This window comes from Ixodes scapularis, unplaced genomic scaffold (assembly GCF_016920785.2).
Source record: "Ixodes scapularis isolate PalLabHiFi unplaced genomic scaffold, ASM1692078v2 PGA_scaffold5__190_contigs__length_132052651, whole genome shotgun sequence".
Taxonomy (NCBI): domain Eukaryota; kingdom Metazoa; phylum Arthropoda; class Arachnida; order Ixodida; family Ixodidae; genus Ixodes; species Ixodes scapularis.
In genome coordinates this window covers 86572642-86600418 of record NW_024609880.1, presented here as the reverse complement: position 1 = coordinate 86600418, position 27777 = coordinate 86572642, and the positions used below count along the sequence as shown (strand labels likewise).

Below are 27777 nucleotides of genomic sequence, written 5' to 3'. Positions count from 1 at the left end.
TGTCTTCACCCTGAGACAGACAGACATGTAGGCACCCTAGGCCACGTGGCCACTTGTTCCGGCTCCGGGTTGAGGGGATGCACGATGCTCATATTTCTCAAATTTATTTGCCTAATTCCATTGCTTATAAAAAAAATCTAAGGCAAGTTCGAAAATCGTTTTATGGCCCTTTTTTTGACAAGTATACAGAAGCAGCTGACGCAGGCTCTTTTGTTTGAGGGAGTCTTCACTATAAACTCACTGGCAGAAGAAGCGGCATCATGACAGCCTTTTCTAGGACCCTTGAATGTGAAGATGTCACTCTATCTACAGCTCGTTCTAATAGGCAAACTGCGGACCACCTATTGGACGCGCAAGGGTACTGCCACGCCTGCAGCGTTGGAGAATGAAACCACGGGCTTAAAGCAAATTCGGGGCTACGTGTGCAAGGTCAGATACCTTGAAAGTTTTTCGGCCTGAGTTTTAAGGTGGAAGCATTTTCCGAAGTTAAGAGCTCGTACTTCTAGACTTTGATATGTTATACTGTGTATCCGTTGTCTGTCTGATCTGGCCATTGTGCGTAAGCACGAATCAGAAACGCCTTCAGTGCATATAAACATTTGAACAAGCAGAGTACGCGTTCACCGTGGAATTCAAGTCCAGCAGACATGATCAGTTTTTGAACTTTTATTGCCCAGAGCATTTGACTGCTCTGCATTGTAATCTATAGGAATGCAAACACACACGTATTTCTTCTTGCACTGAATAAGGAACAGCAGTAAGGCTGACGTATGCATGCATAGCATGTTTGAAAAGCCGCACAACAAAACTTCAAACATGAAGAGAAGACCAGCAGGCCACTTCATAAACCGTAAAGTGACTATTTGGATGCCCGCTCTGGTTTTCGGGGAGTGTGACTGGTAATGGGTTTTTCCCGACAATTCTTGCCCAGGTGGTTCGTTGGTCCAAACAGGAATGGCAAGGCCGGGCCTACTTTTCCTTGATGGGCTACCCTTACACGCTCAAGCTCATTAACCTTCGGTACGGAGATATGGGCACCTACATTTGCTCGGTGTCCTTCAGGGATGGCACTGAACGCAACGGCACGGTCTTTCTACAAGTCGTCGGTAAGTCTAGATTTAGGGACGTGGAGATTTGATCTTTCCCAGAAATACTTGAGTTGAACCCCGATTAGAGCAGAAAGTTTCGTGCTATTTAGTAAAGTTCACAATTTATAAGCTTATCAAAGTAGCATGCGTTTTACTAGCCAACCTTTAATGAGAAAATCCAAACCTTCTTTCATTATGTTCTAGTGCAACACCAAGTCTAAAGTAATAGAGGAAGTACTCAACCCTATGGAGTCCATTTAAAAAGAACGCAAGAAGAATACCTCAGAGGAATCGAACCCGCGATAAAGTGATTGTTAACAGGATATTACACAAATTGAACTAAGCGGCGCGGGTGTTCGACGAGCGACTGCGTAAAGAGCAGGTGCAAGAGGAACAGCTGCGCGAAGCGCAGCTCTTGTGGAGGGCAAGCTTTTAGTCACATTCCGTGGAAAGGTGCCTCTAACTGGTGTCTCTACTTAACATGTATACCATAAAAAAGTGCCTCGTTTGACGAGAGTGCTGTGTGGCAGTATGTGGTTTGGGCTCAACACAATTTGTGCTCGCCAGTTTTTGTCAGCATGATCCGGTTTCCGTAAATTTTCTTATTACAGGAACTCGCGGCTACTAAGCGGAGGCATGGGCGAGTTGGCTATTCTAGGCTATTCATGACTTAAAGGTACCAGCGCAAAATATGACTCACACACTCAGATCACAGCACACCGTCATAAACAGCGCGATGAAAGAGGTTTCTTTTTGACGATATGCGTGTGGTCTGAGTGTTTGAGTTGTCGCTTACGCTGGTACCTTCAAGTAATGAACTTGCGGCTACTTCTGGCACCTCGAAAGCGTTCGATGATCTGTTGCTAGTGGACAAAAACAGGTCTTACGGCACAAAAAGGGTTTCTATGTTGGTGGTATCGTGATTAGAATGCTCGATTAGCACTATGCGAGGGAGGAAACAACATTCTGGAAATCCGAGCAAGGTTTTGCACACAAATGAATTTTTCTTACATTTTCTTAATGCGATCAGCAAGCACGCGCTCTGAAATGAAAATAATTAAAGAGGTGGTGCAACGATATTTAATTGGAATGTTTTGTACTCTACACAAGCTTACTGGCTCTAGAGGGACTCAAGGATACTCGTCCGCAACGCCACTGGCCAAGAAACTCCTTTGTTGCGGTGTAATTTCAAGGATAAAAGCGAGCGTTTTCATTCAATCTCTCCTTCGCAAAACCTAATGACGTAGCTTGGCGGTCGCAGTATCGCCCAGTGATGATATTTGAATGTGGGTCATAGATTGGACATGAGCATTGCGTGGGCACTGGATTTGGGCTCGAGATAATCGATAGCTCGAGAAGCATTCGGGTAGTGGCTGCCGTGTCCAATCGCTTCAATGACGACAATAGCCGAACCATATCAATGTCTGGAACTCTCTGCGTGTCTTGTGCCTTGCCAACTCGAGCGCGTGACTATGATCAACATTGGCGGCATATAATCGGTTCCAGATCACGTGGCCGGTTGTTCTTGCTGCGAACTGAGAGTGGGAACGCTGCTCGTTTTTTTTTTTTTTTTTATGTTTTTTTGTTTTGCGATTTCGATTCTGTGTGGTGAAAAGCGAACGGGTGTTTCACAGGTCATTAACGTCAGGAATCCGTCCTAAGCGGTATTCGCGAAAAGTACAAAGATAGTTGCATCCCCTCTTTAAACGTCCCTTTGCTGAACTTGAGCTTGAGAGTGATGAATGTGACGGGTAGAAATTTATCAGGAACCGCGAAGGCCTTAGACCCCGTTTGTGGTTAGTGTTGCATCAGTTCAACCACCGCTGCAATTTGCGGTCACTACTCTTGCCACACCAACGTCACCACTAATAAGTCGAGCTGCCTGGCGTGACGGTCACCGTGCGAGAGACTTTTACGAATTCAATTAAATATAGAAAACGGGCTCACCAACGGCCCCAAATAGGCCAGTGAACGCACTCTCAGGGAGAATTGCGACTGCCGACTACGCTAGCAGGTTATTTTCCGGCTCATTTGAGCCTTCGCCGCTGTTAATGTGGGGTGTGGATGGGGGATGGCTTGCCGGCAGTTCCACCGGAGCCCCCTATGATCACGGACGGCCAAGGCAACATCCTCATGGGAGTCATCGGGCCCTACAACGAGAGCAGCCGACTCACTCTCATCTGCATGGTCAAAGGAGGTAAATACAACTTCCCCCGGCGGAAGCCCGCTTTTCGTTTTATTCTTTAAGAATCGCGGGTCAACAGCCGACCGAAATTTCGCAGCTTAGCGTTCCGCTGGACATGCGAGGGTTTCGTTATGACCGATACTTGGTTAGATGGAGATAGCATATTAATGGTAAGTCTCAACGAGCACGAACGAATAAGACAAGGGCATGTAGTATATAAGACATGAGTTAAGATTTTAACTGGTTACCTTTTGTGAGCGGTTCTTGATGTTGGCTGAAGTTTGGGGGTTTTGCAGAATATAACACCCAGATGGTCGAGAAATTTGGTTGGCCACGTGCGAAAGTTCTTAATAATCAAGAAGGACTACGATTAAGCGTAGGCGATTTCATAACAATTTACGCTTAAGAACAACCCTACGCATCGCTCTCTCCTTGAGTGGCGGTCAGGTTTATACATTTGCAAATTAAAAACCCACTCTGATAATAAAACATTCACGTCCTTAAAGCTTGTGTACGTTATGACTGTTGCCTGGAAGGCAATTTTCGCTAAGTGTCCTCGCTGGAGCTGCCCCACGACGTTTAGGTATAAAACGATTAGACACACAGGAACTCTTTGCAACGAGCCTCATGAATGTAACAAACCCAACGTCAAGTCTCGCTCGCCAAGAGTTGTCTGCAAATTCGTGTACCATCTATTGTAACTAGACTGTGAGGTCACTAGGGGGAATACAGTCTCTGAACTTGTTCCAACTCCCATCGTCAGCAGTATACGTTCTATTAAGTTCCGGTCTTTCGTGGTTTATAGTTCACATAGTTGCTTTCTAGCACCCAGTGAATATCGAGCTTGTGGAACAAACTTCTTTTTGGGGCGTAAGGAAAACTTCGTTTTAGTATTACATAACTTGAAGGCCACCGTCGCGATTTTGGTTTCTTTGAAATCTGTATGATTAACAAATATTTGGCTATGGTAGCCAAGTTACGTTGAATGGCATAGTTTTCTCAGCAATTAAACTCTGCATTAATTTAACGAGTGTCTTTCGATCGTGCTGTCACCTTTATTCAATATTGCTATGCTGTTCTGTGCGTGATTTCCAACTAGTTTTGTTAATATAGACTACAGCGTCATTTCTAGGTTTTTAACTGTCTTCATCTCACTAAAGAATGCAATAGTTTAATTATGGAGAGTTACGTTGTTTCAGTGGTTAGAATGTTTTTCAATGCAAATTATAACGTATTACTGGTTCTCTACCGCAGTTGCTGCTGCGGCTAAGAAGTAGAACGTATTTATTTCTGCACAAGGAATGCACAATCTAGACCGGCATATTAGCAGATTAATGAGAAAACTGCGAACAAGGAGACACACAAACAAAAATATTTATTGTACATAGTATTTTATACTAAAACGACCTGCGGAATTTCCTTCTCCCCTCAGAAAGTCGACAATAAAAAAAAAAAAAAAAAAACGCTCACCAACAAGCAGAATTCAATCAGTTTTGAAAGCGCCCAAAAGACTTTGAAGACACTTGCTTTAATAAGCAGTGTATTAGCATGCCCTCTTAATATGTGAGCGTTGACTGCTAGCATCCCAGATATCGATTTACTGATTTTTCGTTTGATAAATGAGGAGTTAAGCACTCGCGCAACGAAGCCGGCTTCACCGATAAACGAAGAAACAATTTCCATTGTGGCGTGACTTTCTGCGCGTATAATTTGGTGAGAAGCTCGGTAGGTATACACAACGAATCCGTGAGCGGTATGAGCGATTGTGACATGTAAATTAACGTTGCAAAGCTTCACAACAATTTGGTTGAATAGACCCAACCATGAGTAATGTGGGCCAGAAACTCCAGGTAATTAACATCCAACGTACTGAATAGTTCGAAATTTTTTTTTTATAGCGGGAATAGATGGCGGCATATTTTATGGTAAATTCAGCCTCTCGTGGTATTAATATCTATACAACTGAATTTGAGCGAAGGCTGAACCTTAGAAAGGAAATTATGAGCCATTCTTCGCTGTTAAGGTGGATGACCGTCCAAGCTGTATAGCACACGACACAGACGTGAGACAGAATTTCGAACAAATGTACGAACACATTTATTGTCTTGATCGGTGGTGATTTTGACGAAAGGTACGCACACACATTTATTGTTGTCCTGATCAGTGGTCATTATTTCGCGAAGATGAATATCGTCGCCCCCGAGGGGCCGGATAAAACTCGACATGCGCGACGGGACCGCCACCTAGCGGTTCCCTAGTGCGGTCCGAACCAGATGTCAAAGTTCTAGAAGTAACCAATATCTTATTCAAACGTTAAAAATGATTTCATAAAAATTTCAATGAGAAAATAGGGCCCGTTCTTTGTAACTGGCGCCATTCAGCTCCATGTATTCGAGGGCTCCGTCGACAACCATAATTGTGCAGTAATATAATGATTAGTTCTGAAACTTTGGCATCCGGTTCAACCGCTAGCTCTACCTGTGGGCGGATAACGAGCGTTCGGAGACGCGTACTTATTTTTGCTATAAAAAAAACCTTAAAAGGACTTGTACATTTTTTGGGCAGCATATAGACCAGTGTCTACTCTGTTTTATGGGCGCCGCCATGTTTGCTTATGCTGACGCCATGACACAGCAGGAGGGTTGCAATTTTTGCAAGACTTTATTTTTAATTTCCTTCGCACGTCAGAAGTGCCTAGTCACGACGCTCCAAGAACAACACAGGTAGCAAGAGTGCTGGGAAAAGCAAACATCTTGTTTAATGCGCAGCCACTCTTTTCACAAGAGCCCTGCGTTTGATATTATTACTTCTCATTTTTATCGCTGGGGGTCGGATTTCGGATCTTGGTCTCTACGTAGCTTGCTTTGTCGTCACGTCAGTGGCCATTGTGAAGAACCTTGCTGGTGCGAATGTACCTTCCGCAACATATATTGTCACGAATGACAATTGATGAGGCGGTGATAACCGAAGAAACTAAACGTTTAATGGGGCGAACTTGTGCCCAAACCAAAAAAGGAACAGAAGAAAACAGCAGAGCGTCGCGGGCGTCGCTGTCGACGAAACCGCAGGATCAAGCGCAGGGGCGAGACTGACTTCGGCTTGCCACGCGGAGCGCCTTTTGTAGACGTGTGGCTTTCCGGAACATTCGGCCTAGAACGTTCGGCGCGTGGAACATTCGGGCCGCGAACAAGCCAAGAGGATTCTCGAATTTACCAGAAAACTAAATTCCAATAATACATAAAAGACGCGTCACTCCCAGAAATCGAACCCTGGCTGTTCGCGTGGAAGGCAGGCACAATACCAGTTAGGCCACGCACGCGCTGCCATCTTGGCCAGCTGCTCGCGCGGCAATAATTCGCCTCCCACCCCCTGATTTGTATCTCGGGCAAGAAGAAGTAGGAACGACCACTGGTATGGTGCGATGACGTCGCGGGCAAGCCACGTATATACGTTTGCAAGAAAGGCTGCTGTGCGCTGCCATTGTGAGTGATCCAGAAGCCACGTAAAGTTTTCGCCATGTTGACGTGTTCGAGAACAAAATAGTGGCGTCTCCTGCATCGCCGATGGCCGACGTTAGCTATGTACTTTACTTACAGCTTCAAACGCAAGGTGAGGTATTTACACACAATCGTGGCATCAAATATTGTAGGATGGGTGGAAGCCAGCGCTGCCTCGAGCACAGCCATCTTTGATGCAATGGCCATGCGGCTCTGGTCGTCCCTTCCATTTGCATTCTTTGGAAGAGTTTATATTTGCCTGTTGATTTTAGCTGGGATGAAAATAGTTACGTAGCGCGTGGTAAAAACGTTTCCAATAACAATAAAGGTTCGTTCTGTTTTTCTATTCTTGTATTTCTTAAAATATACCCTTGTCCTTCGCAAGAGACGCTTGGCAACATTGTACGACAAGCAGCGAACGTCCTAACTGGAGAGTAGGTCCGCCTCACCTGGGCGCGCGGTTCGAGGGGAGCAGGGATCCCACTTGCAAAGGTGTATAGTCGAGACTAGCCATCTCTTAACTACTGGCGCATTTCCAAACACTCGGCACCGACAGCAAAAATCGCAGCATTGTTTGTCGTGTGATTCACCCAGCGTCGACAAAAGGCTCAGACAGTTCGCTCGCTCGCTCTGAACGAACTTCGCCGGCCGGCTGCAAGCTGTCCTTTGGGCAGAGTGCGGCACGCTTGAGGAGATGCAAATTCGGCAAAACCTTATGACGGATTGACCGAGCCGACCGGGACACTGGCGCGCATAATCCGAACTCGTAATCGATAGCCTAATTATGCTACGGACATGGGCCTCCTCTCCCATGGGCGAGCCCTTCTCCAAAAGGGTTCGGGCAGTCCACCGGCCATCAGACGCGAGGCGCTCGGAGAGGATCCGGCAGAGAGCGAGGACAGTAGGACGCACCCGACGAGGACAATATTAAATGGAGCACGCAGCGGCATAAATCAGGGCCTCGAGATGCCCGTAGCCGATACGAGGGTGCTTCTTCCAGACCTGATCTGTGCGCGCCGATGAACCCGATTTCAGGACGCACTGGTGTTCATTAAAAACGGCAAGGCCGCGAAAAACGAAAACAAGAAATGCAGTCAAAGCTAAAATAAATAATTTAAAAAAAATTAGTCGATGCATAGGTGAATTCCGCTGCATAAATGTCCGTAGAACTACGTAAGGCTGGCACAAGAAATGAAAAAAAGGGGGGGGGGGGGGGGAAAGGCGATACATAAGAGGTCGTGACATGACGTCACGTAAACTATTCATCAATTCAGTTTCCCCGCTACATTTGGCGGAAATCTTGATGTCACATGACTTGCTAAATATATCGGGGAAACAAACATTGTGTAGTAAAATGGCTAAGTGGTAATTGGTACACGGTGACGTGAAGAAGCGTCTCAAAAATACGTGGACACGAGAAAGAAGGAACCGGATCAAGTGCTTCCTGTTCCCTCTTTCTGGCGTCCACGTATTGTTGAGGCGCTTTTTCACCTAAATTTGTGGATAGTTGGCGTGACGTCACATCACGTCAAATAATCTCCTCGCCAAATTTAGTGGGGAACCTGAATTGGTGTATATATCACGCGGCGTCAGGTCACGTGGCATCAATTTTTCCGCCAAATTTATCGGGAAAATTGAATTGGCGTGTAGGTCACGCGACGTCAGCTCACAGGACATTAATTTTCGAGCCAAATTTAGTGGGGAAACATGACTGGTGCCAATGAAAAAAAACGGTTAAAGTGCAGGCGAGCTGTTGTAAGTTATACATGATGATCGAAAACCTGAAACTGTGGTTTGAAAAACGGAAACTCGTGAAGTTGAAAGAAAAATGGGCAGACAACGTCTCAGCGGCTTTAAATTGGGCGGAGGCTTGCGCCACCTAGCCACCGTTTCAAATATCACCAAATACCCCTCTTTCTCGAGCAATGCCGTGTCAAATGGCCCAGCCGAGTCACTAATGATAGTGCACCATTGCCCGTTATACGTTTAGCTGCGACGGCACAGCGGTACTGCGGAAGGTTGGTTGTACATTGAACACAATCGGGTAATCTTAAAGCGTCGGCGAACGTTCGGATTCGGGTATTCGGGACCAATCGATGTTGTTGGAGAGAATCGCCGACCGCCGATTGTGATGAACATCGAAGGCATATACCGACGCCAGAAGACGTGGTGGCAAGTTCGAGCCACTTAGATGGGTGTTACGGGTGGGACAAATGTTAATACAAAAATTTAACTTAAAAAAAAATTGCTCCTCACCTAAATAAAGAATGAAAAAACGAAGCCCATAAAACATTTAAGGAAGCCATTTACAAGATATATTCTCGGGTAAAATATAATATATAGCGGGCAACCTTTTTTGCAGGTTCCAAGTTTTGTCCAATTTTTGCCAGAGTTTTGGCACATACTTGTTTCTTTCTGTTACACTATCTGATTTATACCTACGCCGAGCGCAATTATTTTCTGGAGTATATGGCTGATGCACTTAACTGCCGAATAACCCGTTTTATTACTTAGGTTTCCTACACATATACACATTTCAACGCATCTCATTGATAATATTTGTTTAGCTGTGACAAAAATAAAACAAAAAAGTAAATGGGAAATTCTGGGATAGCATAGTTGTACTTGCAGTCTAAGAGGAGCATTGAGAAGTCGTCTTAAATATTAACGCGCAATATTCCGGCAATTTTTTTTTCTTTCGAAGTACCGAAATATGCTTCCTGGAAAGTATCCTCTAAACCGCATGTGCAGTTTTTGTGAAAAATAAATAAATATATAAGCAACAAACAAACAAAAGAGGAAGGGGTCTAGAAACCCATGATGCCTCCAACGAATGCCTAAAATGACAGAAATGAAGCTGCGTAAGTAAACTTGAAATGCGAATGACGGAAGTTAAAAGCAAAAAGTGTGCAACGGCGAAATTGTTAAACAGGATGTGAGGGGCTCGAGTGCTTTGAAAGACCCGAGAACAAATACTATAAGTTGCCTAGCCAAAAGTCCTTCGTGGTGCTTTCACTTTATTGATATTCCGGTTGGAGCTCTCCGGGTATATCATCGAAACTGAACAAACTTGAACTGCGGAGAGCTTATGGCCGGCAAAGAAATTCGAAATTTATGCCACGAATGGCTTAACATTTGAGGGGAATGATAATTTATCTCTTGCGCATTCTACGGTGCTGCTCGAGTGGGCTTGTGCTTTAGAGTCCAAAAACGAATGCGTAGCGCGGAAGGTTAGCACAGCGTTTGGTTCAAACTTTAAAACCAACATCACAACGAAGAACATAAGCTTCTTTCCATCCATACTGGGCTTAATTGCCTCAAATGCCCCACCTTGTTGTTCCAACTGCATGGTTTCGATACGAAGTTGTACATTAAATCCAAACTTTGACGCAGGACTTTTTCGAACAGTTATGCTACATTAAAGATTTCGCGATTCGGTCTCAATGTGAGGAATAATCAGCATCGCAACCATTAAACTCGCCACATTTGAACGAACACGAGTGAGCATGCGGCACGTCTTAATAATTTGTTTTTAATTGCCTGTTTAGAAAGTCTTTCCATTGAAATCTGCCATTGCGAGGCTCTGGTATGCGTGAATGCCTACGCCTCATACCCGCATTGAATGACTAACGACGAAATAGAGCGCAGGCGCTTTGGCCACTGCTGTAAATGTAAGGTTGGTATAGAGAAACGCTCTCTATGAGGAGAGCAAGTCGTCTGCTTCGTGCGCACGAGTTACGGTGACGTCAGAATGACGTCGAGCTCTGATTGGCTTTGATTGAAAGGATAGTGGGTAGACCTCAATGCTAGATGCCTTGAGGTCTGCCCACTATTTTGTTTTTCAATCAGCCAATAAGAGCTCGGCAGTCTAACATCATTGCAACCCCTGTCCAAGAAGCAGACGAACTTGCGCTCCGCATAGTCTCTGATAGCTTAAGAAACGCATCTCATTATTGCTCCAGAGCCAACCAAATTGCAGCATCATCCGATCAGAACACTGAAGAACCAATCACAAAGCAAGAAACGAGAAAAACTACACCCCGTGTTTTTTATTCTCTCAGGGGCTGCTTTTACATGGATGCGACGGCAGTGCGTCGAATTGTGAGGGAACCAATCACAGGCGCCCTGTCGACCTCCTTTTCTTCTATTCTACTTAATTATAATCGTCATATCTCTATTGGATGCACGAGGGCTGCAGACGTGTATCCGCGGCTTTATAACTATTCTGAATATACAGGGCGTATAAGTTTAAATTCGAACTTATTTATTACAAGAAAAACAAAATCGTCGAAAGGTGCACTAGTGCGGTTTGTGCAGGTGAGGTATATATACGGCCAGGGGGACACAATATAGAGAATTAATTATTCCTCGCGTTACGTCAAATAATTAAGTAAATCTTGTTAATAAACGGTTTAGTTGGTGAAAATAAGCATGTTCCGGTTAGGAATTTGCCGAGTATCATCAAAAACCGCTAAATCAGTCAAATTCAGATGAGCTCGAAACCCGTGGGAAGTGCTGGGGAGCGTTAAAGTTACCACTGGTGCAGCAGGCACAAGGCTATCAGTGCGTAAGCGCGGATGATGACTTTCATCCATGTTGTCGCACCGCTAGCCTTGCTCCTGTTGCAGGAGTGGTAAATTTGGCGCACCGCAGCGCTTTCCGCGTACTTCGGGTCCATCTGAAATCGACTGATTCGGTGGCTTTCGGTGACTAAGAAAATTTCTAACATAACACTATATATTGATATTTATTATTGAAAAAAAAAGTTAGACACGCTTTTTGTTAATTATCTGGCGTAACCTGACGAATAACCTTCTATATCATGCCCCCTGGCCATATAACTCATCCGCACAAATCGCATAAAAGATGGACTCCATAGAACGAACCTTCACGGCGAAATTCTCGCGACAAAAATCTACAATGACGCGCCGCCGAATACTCGTTGACCACTGAACTCCATGAGACGAACAAGCTGCGAACGCCGCCGACGCGAACAGCGCGACCGTCAGTGTTGCCGAGGGAGAAAGTAAATATCCGCTGAAACCAACCACTCATAAAGCTTTGTTCAAACACGTCATATGCGTAATAAGCGAAAAGCGAATTCGACGAAATCCGCCGTGACTGAGTTCGTAGCCTACACTGACAAAATCACAAAGTGCGCTCGAACATTCGAACTTCGGGGTCAGACGGAAGCCAAACCACGTACTACGTCCTGATTGGTTTGCGCCTTTCGCCGCGTCTCGGCCACTTTCCGTAGCGGTGTTCGGCGGGCGAACAATATCTAGCCAGGTTTTTGACGCCACGGCAAGAGCGAACGCCTCTAGGAACTTCGTCGGTTATTCGCAGCATATCTGTTATACCCTCGAGAACATGACAAGACAAGACCGTGCTTTGCTTGGTCGTGTTATATCCTCGAGACGTCGAAATCAATCTACGAAGAGTGTCTAGTATCATAAGAGTCAGACCAGGCTGCCATTGTTGCCGGAGTAGAAGCGCCGAGCGTGAAACCGTCTTAGAAATGAAAAGAACGAGGGAGCGCGCAGAACGAAATCGGGGTCTGGCCAGGGTGATGTTGACGGAGCGCTTTGGGGAAAGCGCCCGATACCCGCATTGAGCCTCAGGCCAAGGTAGAGTGCCAGCACGAGTAAAGCACGGCATCTGAGAAGATAGAATCCCAACGGTCCGCAAACAGTGTGAACATCCTATTGAGTTGTTCTCGGGCGTCGCGATGGAAAACAATATTTATTGACTGACCCTGTTGCCTAGGCCGTAAACATCATGATCGTAAAGCCCCGTGACCTGGCCGGAATTGTAAAAGGCTCTTCTTGAAATAGAACCATGTCAGTGCAAGGCGAGGTGAAGGTGGACACGAAGCAGGGAGGTGAAGATGCCAGGAGAACGCGACAAATCGTAGGCACTGACATTCCAAAAAAAGAACAAAAAAAAAGTAAAAACAATGCAAAAAGAAAAACGAAATATGAGGTGTGTTTGTTTCGCGACGACGAGTTGAAGTTGGTGGAGTGCTTGTTAATAGTATTTTATGTTATACAATGCTCGACTCCGGTAATTTTGTGCAAATCAGAGCCAGAAAAAGAAAATAGATACAGACCCTCGAAGTGGTGTTTTTCTGCTTTTCTGTGTATACTAAAGCGTCGCCAGCAATTTGGGTTTAATGGGACCCGCGATGTCCGGGTCTATGCGCCGCCCTTTCGAGGCGGCTGAAAGGCATGGTGCCTTTCCCTCTAGATTATAGTATCTCTATGTCTCGAACGTGACAATGCAGAAGGATTTTTATTTTCAAATTTTCAAGACGCAGCGGTTCCATGAGGAACGCCCCATAGTCGGAGGTTTTCATATGTGGTAAAGGTTTAAGCATTGAGCTTATATCACACAAATGTTAGAGCGCCATTGCGGTAGAGGGCATGAGCATGCTGCCGTGTGCGCAATAGTAGGTAAAGTCGGCAATAATAATTAAAAAAAATATCAGCCCAAGTCATTGAAAGCGGAAACGACGAAAACGTCACAGGGGGCGCTTCATTGTCGTGAAGTCTAGAGGTCCTGTATCCTCGTAGGGCCGCCTTTCCTGCACGGCATGTAGTTCCTTCTCCTCACGTGACTGAATTCGGCGAATAGCGGCGCCGCGCTCGAAAGCAGGGTAATGTACGCCGGGGCTCGTGCAACGTCTACTTTCCTGCACGACACTTGATCCTGCTCCTCACGTGATCGGATCTCGGCGAATAGCGGCGCGGCGGCACGTGGAAAACAGACGCGCAACTCTGGCTCCCGCAGGGAGCCTACATAGGAACTCTAATGAATACGCCGGGGATGCTTCGGCAAACAAACTTTTCATGAATTTCTTTTTCTCTTTTTAGTACAACGTAAGTATTTTGTTGGTCGCTGCCACTTCAGCGTTTTAAAATAAAAATAAAAACATCCAATGACGGCAAGCAGGTGAATGATATCGCTGCTCTCGATGGGTAAGCAGGATGTGCGTAGATATGTAGGGCTGACGAAAACCTGAGGCAGAGTAGAGGCGTTGTGAAAACGTGCTTTGGGAAAGTTCTTTGTCTGTAGACCACCCGCCAGTAACAAACACGGCACAGCGAAACGGCGCCACGTGACTGCAGCGCCACGTGGCATCCTTTTGTTGGCCCGGCAATCGCTGATTTGTGCTAGTCTTTTTTTTTAATTTTTAGTGCTTACTGTACTTGTACATTGCAGGATTTAGTTTGTCTCCTTTCTTATCGGTCACTTCACACGTGCGCCTAATGAGTAGACTGTTGCAATCATATTTTTTAATTGAATGGCTCACGCACAATAAAGGCTAAATACATATTTTATTTGTTTAAATACGCTCCAATATGACGGGTATTGTAATAAGGAAATCAATATCACACACCGATGCTGTAAGAACAGTGTATTCGATTCCTTGCATGTTATCACTTTACATTAGCGCATAGGTATTTCGCTAATATATTCATATATTTGTTTTACTAGACACCTTTTAGGGTGTGAATTGACTCATCATTTACTCGAATAATGTTTCTATTTCATAAACGTAAGAAAAATTTACAAATTAATTAATTACGAATAAATTAAATTGCCAGTTACTGTCGAAAATGTGACGTGGTCATTACAAAATTAGTAGGAAAAGTAATGAATTACTAGTAATTTGTTACTTGTAACTACTCTCCTGCGAAATTAGTTCGAAACTATCTTTCAGTATGTGTTCAACGATAACGCAAGCAAGTGAGCTAAGTTCGAGAAAGTAGACCGGACCGAATATGTTACACGAAAAAATAATTAGAGTACCAATTCTACTTTGCGAAGGTGGTTGAACAGCGAAGCTGTGGTATCACCTGCAACGATTGCTCACTGCACTATGGACTCTTCTTATGGCAAAAGCCACCAGGTGGTGCTCCAGTCTCTGACGTGCCAGAGAACTTACGGTTTATAAAAAGAACGAAGAAAAGCCACCTTAACACCGTTGCTTCAAATGTAGATGAAACTTCTACCCACAAATTATTTAGAGGAACGTCAAAAGAACAAAGAAGCGCGAGATCTGTTAAAATATATCGAGTACTATTTTTGTAAACCAAGTTGCCTCCTTCAAGGTGTAACATTGTACTGCCGATGGTCCTTGTTAAATGCCCAACGTTGTTGTCCGTGTAGCATTTATGCTTTCTAGCACTGGTGACATAAGCAAGCTCAACAGGCATGCAAGGACGGTGCGACCGGAAGTCGCTTGGGACGCAAGCGGCAGTTCATGTCTGTGAACAGCAAAAAGGTCTATTCCAAATGACTGACGAAAGAAAAGTAAATACACTGTACAAAAACTTTTCTATGTATGAAAGACTTCGTCCACTGGCGTTGCCGCGGCAGCTTATGCAACCGCAATCTTTACCGAGAAACGCATGCGAAGAGCGCAACGTGCTTATCATAGCTTGCTCGCGCCTTATCATCTATCACGTGGTTTCGACACATGTTTCGTGTTTTTTTTTTATTGAAACAAGTGTCAAAACCACATGATAAATGATAAGGCGTGCGCGAACGTTGATAAGGCGCGCGCGTGGGTTTTCTGTCGACGGACATGAAACAATGCCAGCTGCAAATCATATACAGCTTCGCTAAAAACAAAGGCGATTTTTTTTGCTGTTGTTTATTCGCGTAATTTCCTCAGCTATGTAAAGTCGGATGAATGTTCCTTTCTTCCATCTCATATTTCAACTGAAACAAGCTGTACACTTCCCTTCGCTAGAGGTTTGTAAGAGTAGGGTACATGAAAGTTAGGTCCTTAAATCTAATTTTTTATAGTACTTTTATTTTAACAACCTCTCAAACTTTGGGGACAAATTCGGAACCGCGAGAAACCAAAAACCGCAACGTTTGCATCATAAAAAAAAGTATTATTCAAGACCCCGGGAAGGTAATCTTAAAGGCGCTTGTTTTTATACAAAATTCCGTCGACGGTGCGCCAGACAATTTTTAGTCGCGTCTCTTGTTGCTTGACGATGCTCGGAACGTCGAAGAGCACAGGAGTGATAACGTAGAAGAAAGAAATTGATTAGAATTTGATTACGTTATTACACAAGGGCGCGTTTTATTGCTTGCGAAAGGCAGGACTTTTTAACACTGAAATACATTTCACTAGAGTGGAAATCGGTGAAACGCGAGATATTTCATCGCCTCGGGGGAAAAAGACCTCGGGTTACTCGACCAAGTTTGATTAAAAACGCGTATAGCTAAACAACATTCTGAGCCAATATGGCGAAGAAATAAATTATATAAAATATAAAACGGAAAAAAAAAAGATTTATTGTGTTTGCGATTGGTTGTTCAGAAAGCAAAACACCTAGTACGTCTCGAGGAATTTGATGTGTGTCACTACACACAAAAAAACAACAAAAAAATTGGACTTACACAGACAGACATGTCACACTGCAAAAACAAAGAAAAAAAATCTTTGCGTTTTTGAGAATGTTATTTACCGGCTTTATGCTTTAGCAAATTCAATAGAACTTTCCACCCGCCGTCGCATTGGCGCTGTCATCTTGGAAACTCGTGACGCGGCCGCCATATGGTGGCTTCAACTAGCAACCCCTCCCTCATGTCGGCTGCTGTCGTTAGACCCCCTTGAGAGGTCTTTGCAAGTGTACAGGAGAGAGGAAGGTTTCCTTTTCCATCACGCAGGCAGGCCAGCGCCGGCGCTGACTTGGAAACGAGACGCGGAACCACTGTACGTGAACGCCATGACGTCGATTGCGGGAGACGTGAAGAAGTCTACGCTGACACTGCACAACCTAAGGCGCCAGGATCTGATGGCCGTTTACACCTGCGTCTCTTCCAACAACGTGTCCGTACAGGGAGAGACGGCGGTCACTCTGGACCTAAATCGTGAGCCTTTTCTTTAAACACCCTCGAAAAGCTAGATACACTCATGAGGAATCATAACACCTAGCTCCTCAAAGACCCATTGAGCGAGATGCACTTATGTCTCCGGGTAGAGTAGAACCAATACTACGTGTGGCCCCTGACAACGTGAAAACGTCAAGTCGTCTCTTTCCAACACCCAGCCTCCAGCATGCGCATGTTGCCTTCCGCCGTGCTTTGGCCGCGCGTGCCTTGTCATTCTGATCCTGCCGACGACTATAGGGTTGACATTAGAAAAAAAAAAAAAAAAAAAACAAAAACGGCGCGTGCCTCGTTTTTAATAGTCACCGACAGGGTTAGAACGACGAAGATGTCCTTCAGTTGTCCCGCCTCAAGCGCGAGCTTTTTACTTTTGATAACACCTCGGTGTCTGGTGAGGTACGAGCATGCACGTGCAGCCAAAGCAGGAAAAAAGGTCATGAGCACGTGCTGGAGGCCGGGCATCTAAAAAGATGTCTTGCCACTCTCCTCCTGTCAGTGACTATAAGCGCCAATATGTATCGGTGCTGCCCTCTATATGACTTCAGTTGGCGACGTCACGACCAGGATTTGCCTCGCCGTGACGTCACGAGTTGTAATCCTGGCTTCTGATCAGCGGTTCCGAATTAAAAGCTAGATGGTGCGTGTAGAAAGCACGATGGAAGCTTGAATTCATTGTATTCTTAAACCAACATTGCTATAGTTGACAGTCCGACATTGACTGTCGATGAAAGGAACATTAACTGAGATAAAGACCTTATATTGAGCGTTTAACCATAGCCTTCTTTTTGCTAGAAAGCCTGTCAGAACCTAAAAAACGCCGTCACGAAAAAAGCGAGAGGAGGGGCGGAGAAAGACAATACGCCTCGCAAGTGGGCTCATTTTCGTCTTCTGCGCATGAGAAAGGAAATAGTGGTGACATCAGAACGCCGAGCCCTGATTGGCTGATCGCGACCCCCTATCTCAGCGTCGTCTGCTCCTTTGCAACGTCGTCTGCTCGCAACATCGTCTGCGTCTCTCTTACCTTTCCTGCGACTTTCGGAGCGAACTCGACTTCGCCTTTAAGGGAGGGCAGACGAAATAACTCGAGCGGTACGTTGTTTTTGTCTAACAACTAGCAGTCGCGCATCAAGGAGGGAAGTCAAAGGACTCACTGGCGAGGTGTCCCGGGGCGCCGAGGTTTGTTTGCTTAGAACCGAGAGTGAGCGTGTTAGTGTCCGCAAGTTCCCTCCCAAATACTTTTTCCCTCCATTCGTGTGCGGCGAGACCCCTCACTCTTTAACGGCGTCGGCGTGTTGGCGCAGTTAACGTCGTCTGCTTTACGTCTGCTAGTCAAAGCGATGGCTGCTTTACCTTTCCTGCGTCTGTCGGAGATTCACCGCTTTTTCACCGGCGAAAGTCACCGTTGCCTCGGGAAACAAGGAGAGAACAAGAGGAAGAAATTGACCTCTTAATCTAAAATTGAGGTCAGTGATCAAATTATAATACGGGAAGGGTTCACAAGGGTCGCGCGGGCATTTTCCATTCAGCACGCAAGCCGGTCGTGGGCAGACGGTCGCCGAGTCGCGGAGTGCCTGCTAGGCCTAACTGCTCAGCTCGTTTGGTCGCGTTCGGTGGAATCGTGGCCGTTGGAGCTTTTCCCGGATGTTTGTGGATGCAGCGTTCTTGTTCGTCGTGGTCTGTTTCAAGTACTTTTTACTTTTTTCTTGCTGCTTGAAGTCGGGACGCGTCAGAAGCGCACGTAGAAAAATAAACGTCCGTGGGTTGTCGCGACCGCGACGCTGTCGGCCATGCTGATCTAATCGTAAGAAGTGCATCAGACAGCTTCGGAGCTGTCGTAGGATTCCTTCGTAACCTGCGCAAAACTTACGAAAACTTTGTTACGTGAATACGAATTTGTTCTGAAGTTTTGTCTTACGCATATTTTTGGCGTAAGATCGTTTTGTGAACCTGGCCTCTGGCCTCTGCACTTTCGAAAGTCGCAGGAAAGGTAAGACAGACGCAGACGACGTTGCAAAGGAGCAGACGACGCGATCAGCCAATCAGGGCTCGGCGTTCTGACGTCACCGCTACCCCCTGCGCAAGAAGCAGACGAACTTGCCCTCCGCATAGGATGCCAAAAGCGTCCTTTTGGTGTCGCCACCAGATTGCGAACGGTCAAATCCCAAACCGCTGTTTTTTTTTTTCTTTTTCTTTTTTTGTGAGAATTATGACATCGGCCTACATCCTTCTTTTCTTGTTCCGTGCAACGGTTGCCGCACCATTTCCGTTTCGTCTACTGCTTCCGTGATACCGCCGCCAACGCGATCGCCGCCACCGTGTTTGGGAGAGGAGAAAAAAGCGAAAGAGACAAAAAGGAATATAAATCTGTTTTGGGGAGAGGCCGCTAGGTCCCCTGGTGCTGATCTGCGACACCATTGCTTTCGCTGTTCTGCCGCTTCTCTCTCTTTTCCGGCGACCGGGCGTTCTATTGTTCCGTCGTCAATTTGACGGGCTTTTCATGGTTTAGCGGCCCATCTCAAGTGCCGATGACAGCGACGCTTTTGGCGGTGCAGGTCGCCAATAAGTGGTATTTGTATAAAAAAAAAAAAAAAAAAAAACTCCTCTTGCTGCTTTGCTTGCTCACCTCACTCGTCGCCGATGCGTTGCAGTGTCTCCGACGTCGGTCCAGATCCGGAGGACGGAGGCACCTATCTCTGCGGGTCTTCCCGCTGAAATCCTCTGCGAGGTGTGGGGCTCCCGGCCGTCTCCGGAAATCACCTGGTGGAAGAACAGCGTGCAGCTTAAGCAGGCCTTCGTCCACGTCTCCCAGGACGGAAACCTGACCACGAGCGTGGTCGAGTTCACGCCCGAGCACAGCGACAACGGACAGACGCTCGTTTGCAGGGCGGAGAACAAGCGCATGCCGGGTGCCGTTAGGGAAGACCAATGGGACCTCAGCGTTCACTGTAAGCCTCGCCATGTGATCCGAGTTATGAGTCATGACCACGACGCAGAGAAACAGGCCACATACACAATGAGAGAAATCTTCCTAACTTCTGAGCGTCATCCACAGGTCACCAGAGGCTCTTGTAAAGCATACGGTAATATATGGGGGTTAGGATACACTATCTAAGCGTAATGTAGCCGGAAATAACCTAACCTAACCTAACCTCGGGTCGTTCATTATTTTCTTGCCTTTTCTTTAAGGTTTTGTTTATCATAAAACTTTAAAGGACCCTGTTAGGCCTATCTTTTATAAGAGAATAATCTAATGGTACCGAGTTAAAAACTACATATTTTTCAATGAAGTTTGAATTGCCTGTGCTAAAAGATAACGAGAGAAAGAAAACAGATGATGTTGCGGACAGCTTGGTTTTGTGCTGATGCCACGCTGTTTTGACCTCCAATTTAATTGTTTTGGTCAGAATTATTACAGCCCGTCTAATACTAAGCGTAATTCCTGCAGACAAGCCTAAGGTACGGCTGCAGATGGACCCCAACGTTGGTCTTGAAAGGTTACAAGAGGGCATGGACATCGGTCTGGGCTGCTCCACGGACGCCAACCCTCCCGTGCGAGACATCCAGTGGCAGCTCAACGGTAGAGCTCTGATCCCACAAGATGGAGTCACGCTGCACAAAGAGGCCCTGGCCATTCAAGGCGCCCGACTGAGACACGTCGGAAACTACACCTGCTCGGCGGCGAACCGCGAAGGTGTCAGCCTGAGTAACGTCGTTCATCTCAGGCTGAAACGTAAGAAGTAACCCTTCTAGAACGAGGTTTGGAATGTCTCAATTGCAGTGACCGAAATAAGAAAACATTGCAGGTTAAAGATATCAGGAGAAGCTCACCCCACAAAGCCCTCCAGTCTTTTCACTTCATGAAGGCAAAAGCTGAAGAGGAAGAGTTGAGGCAAAGAAACTTCCAACGATAGAGAGCATAGAGCTCTGTGAAAATGGCTAGCCCTGCTATTTTTGTTTTTGTTTGTTTGCTTGTTTATTGATACTGTCACCCCAGAAGAACAAAAAAAAGTGGTTTTTCAGCACTACATAAAGAAATAAAATATACATCTTGGGCCAATGATTTGCCCTCATGCACAAGAGGTTAGACGCAGTTTCACTGCTTAGGACCCACAATTATGCTTAAAAGAAATTTCAACACGCACAAATCAAGCAAGCACAGCCACACTGCTCGCAACTCACAATAAATCACACAAATTCTGCTCACTCAGGCATCTAAAAAAGGGGGAAAAAATACGTACAGCATAAAGTATAGCCTACACTATAGGACGCTATGCAGGCGAGCACATTAGTTTCAAATTGGCTTAGATAGTCTATTTTCCTTTTGTCACAAGGAAAAGAGTTCGAATCCTCTATAGTTCGTGGAAAGAATGAATATTTAAATGCATGCATGTTATTTAAGGTGCGATTTGATCTGGATAGCTGCTTCTGACTGTACTGCTCGTGACTTCACGCAATGGTGAGCGTCAAAGTTGTAAAGCTTTCTATGCAGTGCATAAAGAAATTTTTACGTTCCCATTTTTCGTCGATCCTCGAGATGTCCAGGTTAAGTATTTTTATAATTTCACTGATGTAGTTTGTTATTCTGTAATTTCACAACATAAGCTTTGCTGCTATTCTTTGAACCCGTTCAATCCTGTCAATTTAGTGCGTTCTCAATAAGTTCCATACTACACTTGTGTATTATATTTGCGTACTTACCCTGCAACAGATTATATATACTACCGAAGTCAATCGAACAGTTCATGCATTGTTTATGAATAAGGCCCGCGTGTTTACTTTACCGTAAAATCATATATTGCCATTGTCGGCTGGAAATAGAGTGCAATGTGCATGTTCACATTATCATATCGGTCTTAGGCTCATAACATCGAGCTCGTTATTAGATCAGAACTTATTTTGGATGTTACTCGCCAAACTTCGTTCAAGGATCATATCGATTTTCTCTCCTCATTCTTTGTGAGAAGTGGATATGCGAAAATTTAATAGTGTGTCGTACGCAACGCTGGGCCAATCAGCATTTTTGAAAATAAACTGCATGTGCGTATCCTATTGAAGAACAGGGGTAATTTTACGTAAAATCAGCGATAATGTACACAGTGTTTGTAACTTCTCGTCTCACAGCTGCTGATACAGTGAATACTTGCGATCATGTCGAATTATATATTCCGTCATTGGTAGGTGTATTAAATTGTCATTGTGGAAGATGTCATCTTGCAAGGTTGAATAATGATCATACCTACTAACGACGCCCTACTTTCCTTACGCTTTTAGTGACCATTTTCATTCGCGGTCTGAAAAGCGCATCTTTAGTATTTCATATGATCTACCTTGTAGCTATTAATTTTACACGTTCTTGTATCGGCTGATAAAAGAGTAAGGCATTCTTGTCAGTAACTTTCAACTATAGATATTAAAGTTGAAGTTTTGGTTAGTTGATATACAGAAATAAAAAAAAAAGAAACAGAGAGAAGGCGAGGTCAAATTAAAAAACAACCGACAGAACACAGCGCTGACTCAACTGATGTTTATCCATGTTGAAATTTATTATAAATAGCATACATGCCACCCAAGTAAACCATAGATAAAACGCAAAACATGCATATCACGTGTTCATTACACCACAGTCGCTAGGGTGCACTCGTCGATCCCAGAATTGCCGCTCTTTATCGTAAGTAAAATCGAAGAGTTTCACAATATCGCGTGCTTTAATGATCTCGCGAGTGTCCTTATTCTTAAACACAACTTGGGATTGGTGACCCACTTTGTATTTAAGTTGTAAACACTACTACGTTTGCAATGCAAAACTGATCGTAATATTGTTTTTGATATGCACACCTAAAGCTCTTTCAGAGCACGATTTCGACCAGATATTTGTGTTGTCGATTGCAAAACCTGTGTAGCCATAACCAACGTGAACAAATCATGAAGCACCGTTTACACGTTTAATAACTAGGACATAAATGTTTTTTACACATTTTGAAAAGTTAATAAAAGTGTTCTACTTACGTGTTTTTTTCTAGTTGTATTGATTTTCGACTCGTGTACTTGTACCCCTCATAAGGCATACACTATTAGAAAGGGGGGGGGGTATAGGGGTACGCCCTTTGTCCCATATGTGAAACCCCTAAGCAATTCGACGTTGAGTCAACCGACTTCAAACCGACGATACCAACTTTCAAGAAAGGCTTGATAGTCGACCGATGCAACTTATTAAAATAGCTAATGTACTACAAAAAAAAAAAACAAAAAAAAACAATCAAGGTTTTTTTGCACTGCTGCAAACCGTCAGTGTTTTTTTTTTCTTCTAGTCTTTGATAGTCACATTAGCTTTTTAGTACGCTATTTCCCACAGCTATCAAGCCGCTCGCAAAAGTTGGTATTGCCAGCTCGACGTCAGTTAACTGACCGTCTAAATGTAATTTTGGGGTGTTGAATATAGGACAAGGGGTGTACCTCTATACACCCCCTATTTCTAAGAATGTACAAGATGTTTGGGGGAACAATAAAACACATGATTTATTGGTTTATTGATTGATACACTGTTTATTACGGCACCCCAGAAGGATACCGACCCGCTGAAGCCAACCACAAATTGAAACCACCCTCATTCAGAAGTTACGTTCTCGTCATAATAGCAACACACAGTCAGCTGTACAAATCCATCAAACTATCGAAACGTTGCATACCTTTGCATTTTTGGTATGAACCAAGAGTCTTTCGGAGGAATCGCGGTTCTCCTATGTCAAGAAATTACCCGTATTATTATTATTATTATGAGAACTACCACCATTACTTTGCAGCTTATCATTCTGCAGCGTCACCCGTTAGTTATAATGAAGAGTCAATGGTGAGGCGATGAACGCTTTAAATATTAGTTACATATAGGGTAGTTCTTAAAGGCCGTCGATCAGACTTGAGATGCTGCAAGGCAGAAAACCCTCCTCACCACGGGGGAGAAGGAAACAGGTAACCGTGGATAGGGTAGAAGTGCGGAGAGGAGGAAGGGAGGGAAAAGTAGAAAGCGCGAACTGGACGTCGGTCTTTAAGCACTCAATGATCGTAAATATTGTGCTCTAACGTTAGTGTCGGCCAACTTAAGAACTATAACATACTTGAGATGATAATCGGCGCACGCATTTCTGAGCGAACGATAGACCAGTTATCGAATTGTCCATTTGTTACAGACGCCCCTGTGTGCAAAGCAAGCCAACGCTTGGTATATTCAACCAAGCTCGGCAAGACTCTACATATCTCGTGCGAGGTGCTGGCACAGCCGCCGGCCGTCACGTTTCGATGGCGGTTCAACAACTCAGGCCAGAGCGCTCGGCTGGACACGTACAGCTGGGAAGGTACCCGCAGCGTTGCCCGCTACGTGGCCAGGACCCCCGAAGACTACGGCACCGTCCTCTGCTGGGCCAGAAACCAGGTTGGAGACCAGAAACATCCCTGCGTCTTCATGGTAGTTCCTGCAGGTACGACAGTCTACATCGAACAGATTTTTTGAGGAGAATCTGATTGGCGGTAGTCGCGTGTTGAATATGCTTATCTTGAGTGCAGGAAGGTGAAGGCGTATTCTTTAATAATGCACTTCCAATACTTGTAGCCCTTGGATGTCTTAGAGACACTCATTTTGAAACGGGAAATAAAAGAGAATAATAATTAAAAAAAAAACAGAACTGTTAACAAATCACCAGAAATAAAAAAAATAAAAAACAATTGGAGGGACTTCCCGGTTAAACATAAGCGTCCTCGAAGTCCTCACAGGAACACCATCTAGAGATATCAAACCTTTGAATACAAATAAAGGAGTACAGTTTCGCACTTCTCTGCGTTATTAATTCTAACAAAAAAGGTAGGCGTCAAGGCTGAATTACTCCACGATTGTTCTTATCAGGAAAGAGTACTTAAAGCACTAATAGTGCAAGAATGTGCCACTGAATGATAACTGTTTGTTGTCTTTGGGAGACCTTCACGAAAACTTAATTATAGTTAAAAGGTGATAATTTAGAAAGGTAGAGGCCTGTCAACCTCTCCACAACCTTTATTTCATTTCCTTCTCTTTCTCTCTTTCTCTCAGAAAGTAGTGAGCGGCGCCAAGTTTTGCCTGTGGTGTAGTTTCCCCTTTACATATAAAACCATTGATTTGCTTCATCTTCATTCCTTTTCATGCTTAGTTTTGTTGGCATTACTTGAAGATAGATCAGCCCATCGGGTCCTTCATGTTTCTTTCAGAGTAAAATATGCAAGAAAGGTGAACTTATGATCAAGTTGGGAATAGCTCATACTAACTATGCACGCTTCTGTAATGACGCGTAGGTAATTGAAGCAATGTTGTCCTCATGTAAAAGATTGGACATTATCTTGAAGATATGGTTTTGAAACTGCAAGTTTCGGGTAAAGGTTATTTGATAATATTTGTCTGATAAATATTCTACTTTCATACTGAAACACGTAGTTAGCTTAATAGGGCAACGCCGTAAAAATTATTTTTCGAGTTATGTAATTTAAATATGCTGTAAAAGCTTAAACGTTTTCCCGAACAACTAAGGGACATAAAATTGCTTAATTAAAAAGTGCGGAAATGGTGAACTCATTACTGAAAGGAAAAACGTATGCGGAACAGTAATACTTCTTAAAGGTAATTTTTGTCTCGTTAACAATTCTTATTGTTATCTGGCCTCGTTTCAAGAATCGTAAAATGAACTTTAATAGTGGTCAAGATACGTTCATTATAACCTTCATAACATTGTAGGGCAGACCTGATACCGTTTCTCAAATTTCCACACTTGTAGATTCTGTCGGTGCTCTTATAATGAAGCGTGCAATTTTCTGGCTTCACCTAAAACGTATGGTCTAAGTTACTTGTTTAACAGTACCAGTCAGTCATAATAAATGAGAGTCATCATTATAGAGCGAAAAATATACTAGAAGAACAATGTAAATATGAATAATGATTTGCGAATTCGGGAGCGGAACTTATTTTTCTACTCAACGTGAACCTGGTGTCTGAGTCTCAGAGAAAAGTGGACAAACCTATGACGGCATCGATCGTTCTTAATGAACTCGGTGGATAAAAACACTATTAATTTTGACATGTTATTGATTACCGACGATAGACTTTTGGGAATGAAATATGGCATCGAACATGTTCAACGTGTGCCTCATCAAGTATTTGCAGTTTTGATGGTCCGACATTCTAATGAGAACACGACTGAACTTTTGAGAATTTGCATAACCCTTTTGTCTGAAGGGCGGAAATGCGGAATAATAACGTTGTCGTCGCCTTCGTTCCGAACAACTGTTTCAAGCCGCAAATGGCAAGCAGTAAGTTGATTTTAAATAAAAAAAATTGGGGAACTGTTTACATCATACGCGAAGTAGTTTAGATACAAATTTACCTATCACAGCTCTTGGAAATTTCTGTTCTGTACAACAGAAAGTCTGACCGCGTGCAAGACATTCCAAGAAACTATCCATTCTTCTCAAATAAATATTTTGTTGTTGCGGCAGGAATGCGACGGGCCAGGAGGGGCTTCATTTTAAGTCTTCGCTTTATAGTCGTCATTTTTTACGTTCCCGACCAATAATGACTTCAATTTCTATGATTACGATTGTTGCTCGCTTAGAGATGTGCTGTTGGTATTTTTGATGATTCTAATGTTCACGACACCTCCTCAACTTTATTTTTACAGGGTCAGGGCTGCTTCTTTCAAACGAAGCTCTGATCACAATGCTGATTTGTCTTCTCTTCGTGCTGATACTCCTGGCCATATTTATTTATCTTTTCATCAAGTCAAGGAGGCGGAAACAAAATAAAGAAGGTAAGTTTAAATCCTTTTCACTGGCAGGGAGGAATATGTTGTCGCTTAACAGTGCCAACCACTAAATAATTTTCAGGGTCCATCTGTTAGATCATGGCTTATGGTAACGCATTTTCGCGACGCAGAAGCTCTGCATATATGCTCGATGTTCTGTGGAAAAAGGTACGGCGATTGAAAGAATAGATGTCGTCATTACTCTTTGGAAGCTTCATTTGACTCTATCAACAGGCATTTGAGCATTTGAGGCAGTCAATCAATTTTCTTCTAACTTATTGATAGAAAGAGGCCATAACTTGGCAAAACAAGAAGTGGCATTTTAGTGTGAACATTCAGCATTCTGCATAAGCCTGCTCATAGACCCGTATATATCTTGGCGATGCACTTTAGTGATATTATTATTATTCCTTAAGTCTACTAAAGCTTGAACAGAACAGATAAAATTCAAGATATAAACCTTAATATATCTTGTCATCCTCGTCAACTACTTTAGTAGCACTTGTTAATAGAGCCCATTGTGGGAACAACCAGTAATATTCTCAAAGTCTAGCTAAGGTTCTACAGAAGAGATGACATTGCGTTTGTCATATTTTTGTACGTTGTCATCTCGGTAAACTACTTTGGTAGTTACTGATATATTATTGCAAAGCTCAATGAAACAGGTAGTTCCTCTTGGTTAAACTGGATAGGCGTTAACGTTCACAAAATCACAAGCCATTAACGCAAATATAGGAGGTCCTTTCAATATTAGAACCCGTTGCGTCCAACTGATACTTGTTGCGCACAACGTCGATGTGCCTGCCTTCTCGAGTTTTAAACTTGTTATTGAATTTCTGTTTCAGAACAAAGAAACAAGCAAGAAGTTCAAGCGACGTGCGCCAACAGCGGCCCTGTGTCCGTCAGCAACTTTCATTCGCTGCCGTCGGCGAGAACCGCCAACGGGAACATCACGAACGTCGGCAACGGAAGTTACGTCGCGGCCTGCAGCCGCAACACGTAGTGCGCGTCACTTCGGCTGCGAAAGCCATGTTCCATCAAACGGAAAGAAATCCAATGAAAAAACTATGTTCATTTTGGCCGTTGTTGGTGCTGAAACGGACAGCTACTCGGTGGTGGACTGGCTGGCGACTAAAACATCTCAAAGCTAAATGAGCAGCCCGTGGGGAAGTCAAAGAAAAAGTGAAAGGAATAAATAATATCGCTATGTTCGATCTTAAAAAAAAAGAAAGAAAAAGCGCCATTTTTGTATTTGAACTGGCGCAAACAGAAACGTTCAA

At 44.2% G+C, this 27777-nt stretch overlaps 1 protein-coding gene across 1 annotated transcript; it reads left to right on the top strand.

Annotated features, from left to right (window-relative positions):
- The first annotated feature begins 294 nt into the window (after positions 1 to 294).
- LOC8052416 (hemicentin-2) lies at positions 295 to 27500 on the top strand. The gene is made up of 9 exons (XM_040222549.2): positions 295 to 429; positions 932 to 1106; positions 3175 to 3285; positions 16461 to 16664; positions 19331 to 19627; positions 20128 to 20412; positions 23867 to 24154; positions 26375 to 26503; positions 27343 to 27500. Exons 1-9 carry the CDS (start codon positions 295 to 297, stop codon positions 27498 to 27500), a joined length of 1782 nt encoding a protein of 593 aa, XP_040078483.2.
- The last annotated feature ends 277 nt before the right edge of the window (positions 27501 to 27777 follow it).

What these genes read in the sequence shown, in the direction of transcription:
- LOC8052416 (XM_040222549.2), top strand. Translation starts at nt 295, where the DNA reads ATGTCACTCTATCTACAGCTCGTTCTAATAGGCAAACTGCGGACCACC. An exon ending in GGTCTTTCTACAAGTCGTCG is followed by an intron (nt 1,107 to 3,174) that starts GTAAGTCTAGAT and finishes GCTTGCCGGCAG; the next exon opens with TTCCACCGGAGCCCCCTATG. An exon ending in CGTTCATCTCAGGCTGAAAC is followed by an intron (nt 20,413 to 23,866) that starts GTAAGAAGTAAC and finishes CATTTGTTACAG; the next exon opens with ACGCCCCTGTGTGCAAAGCA.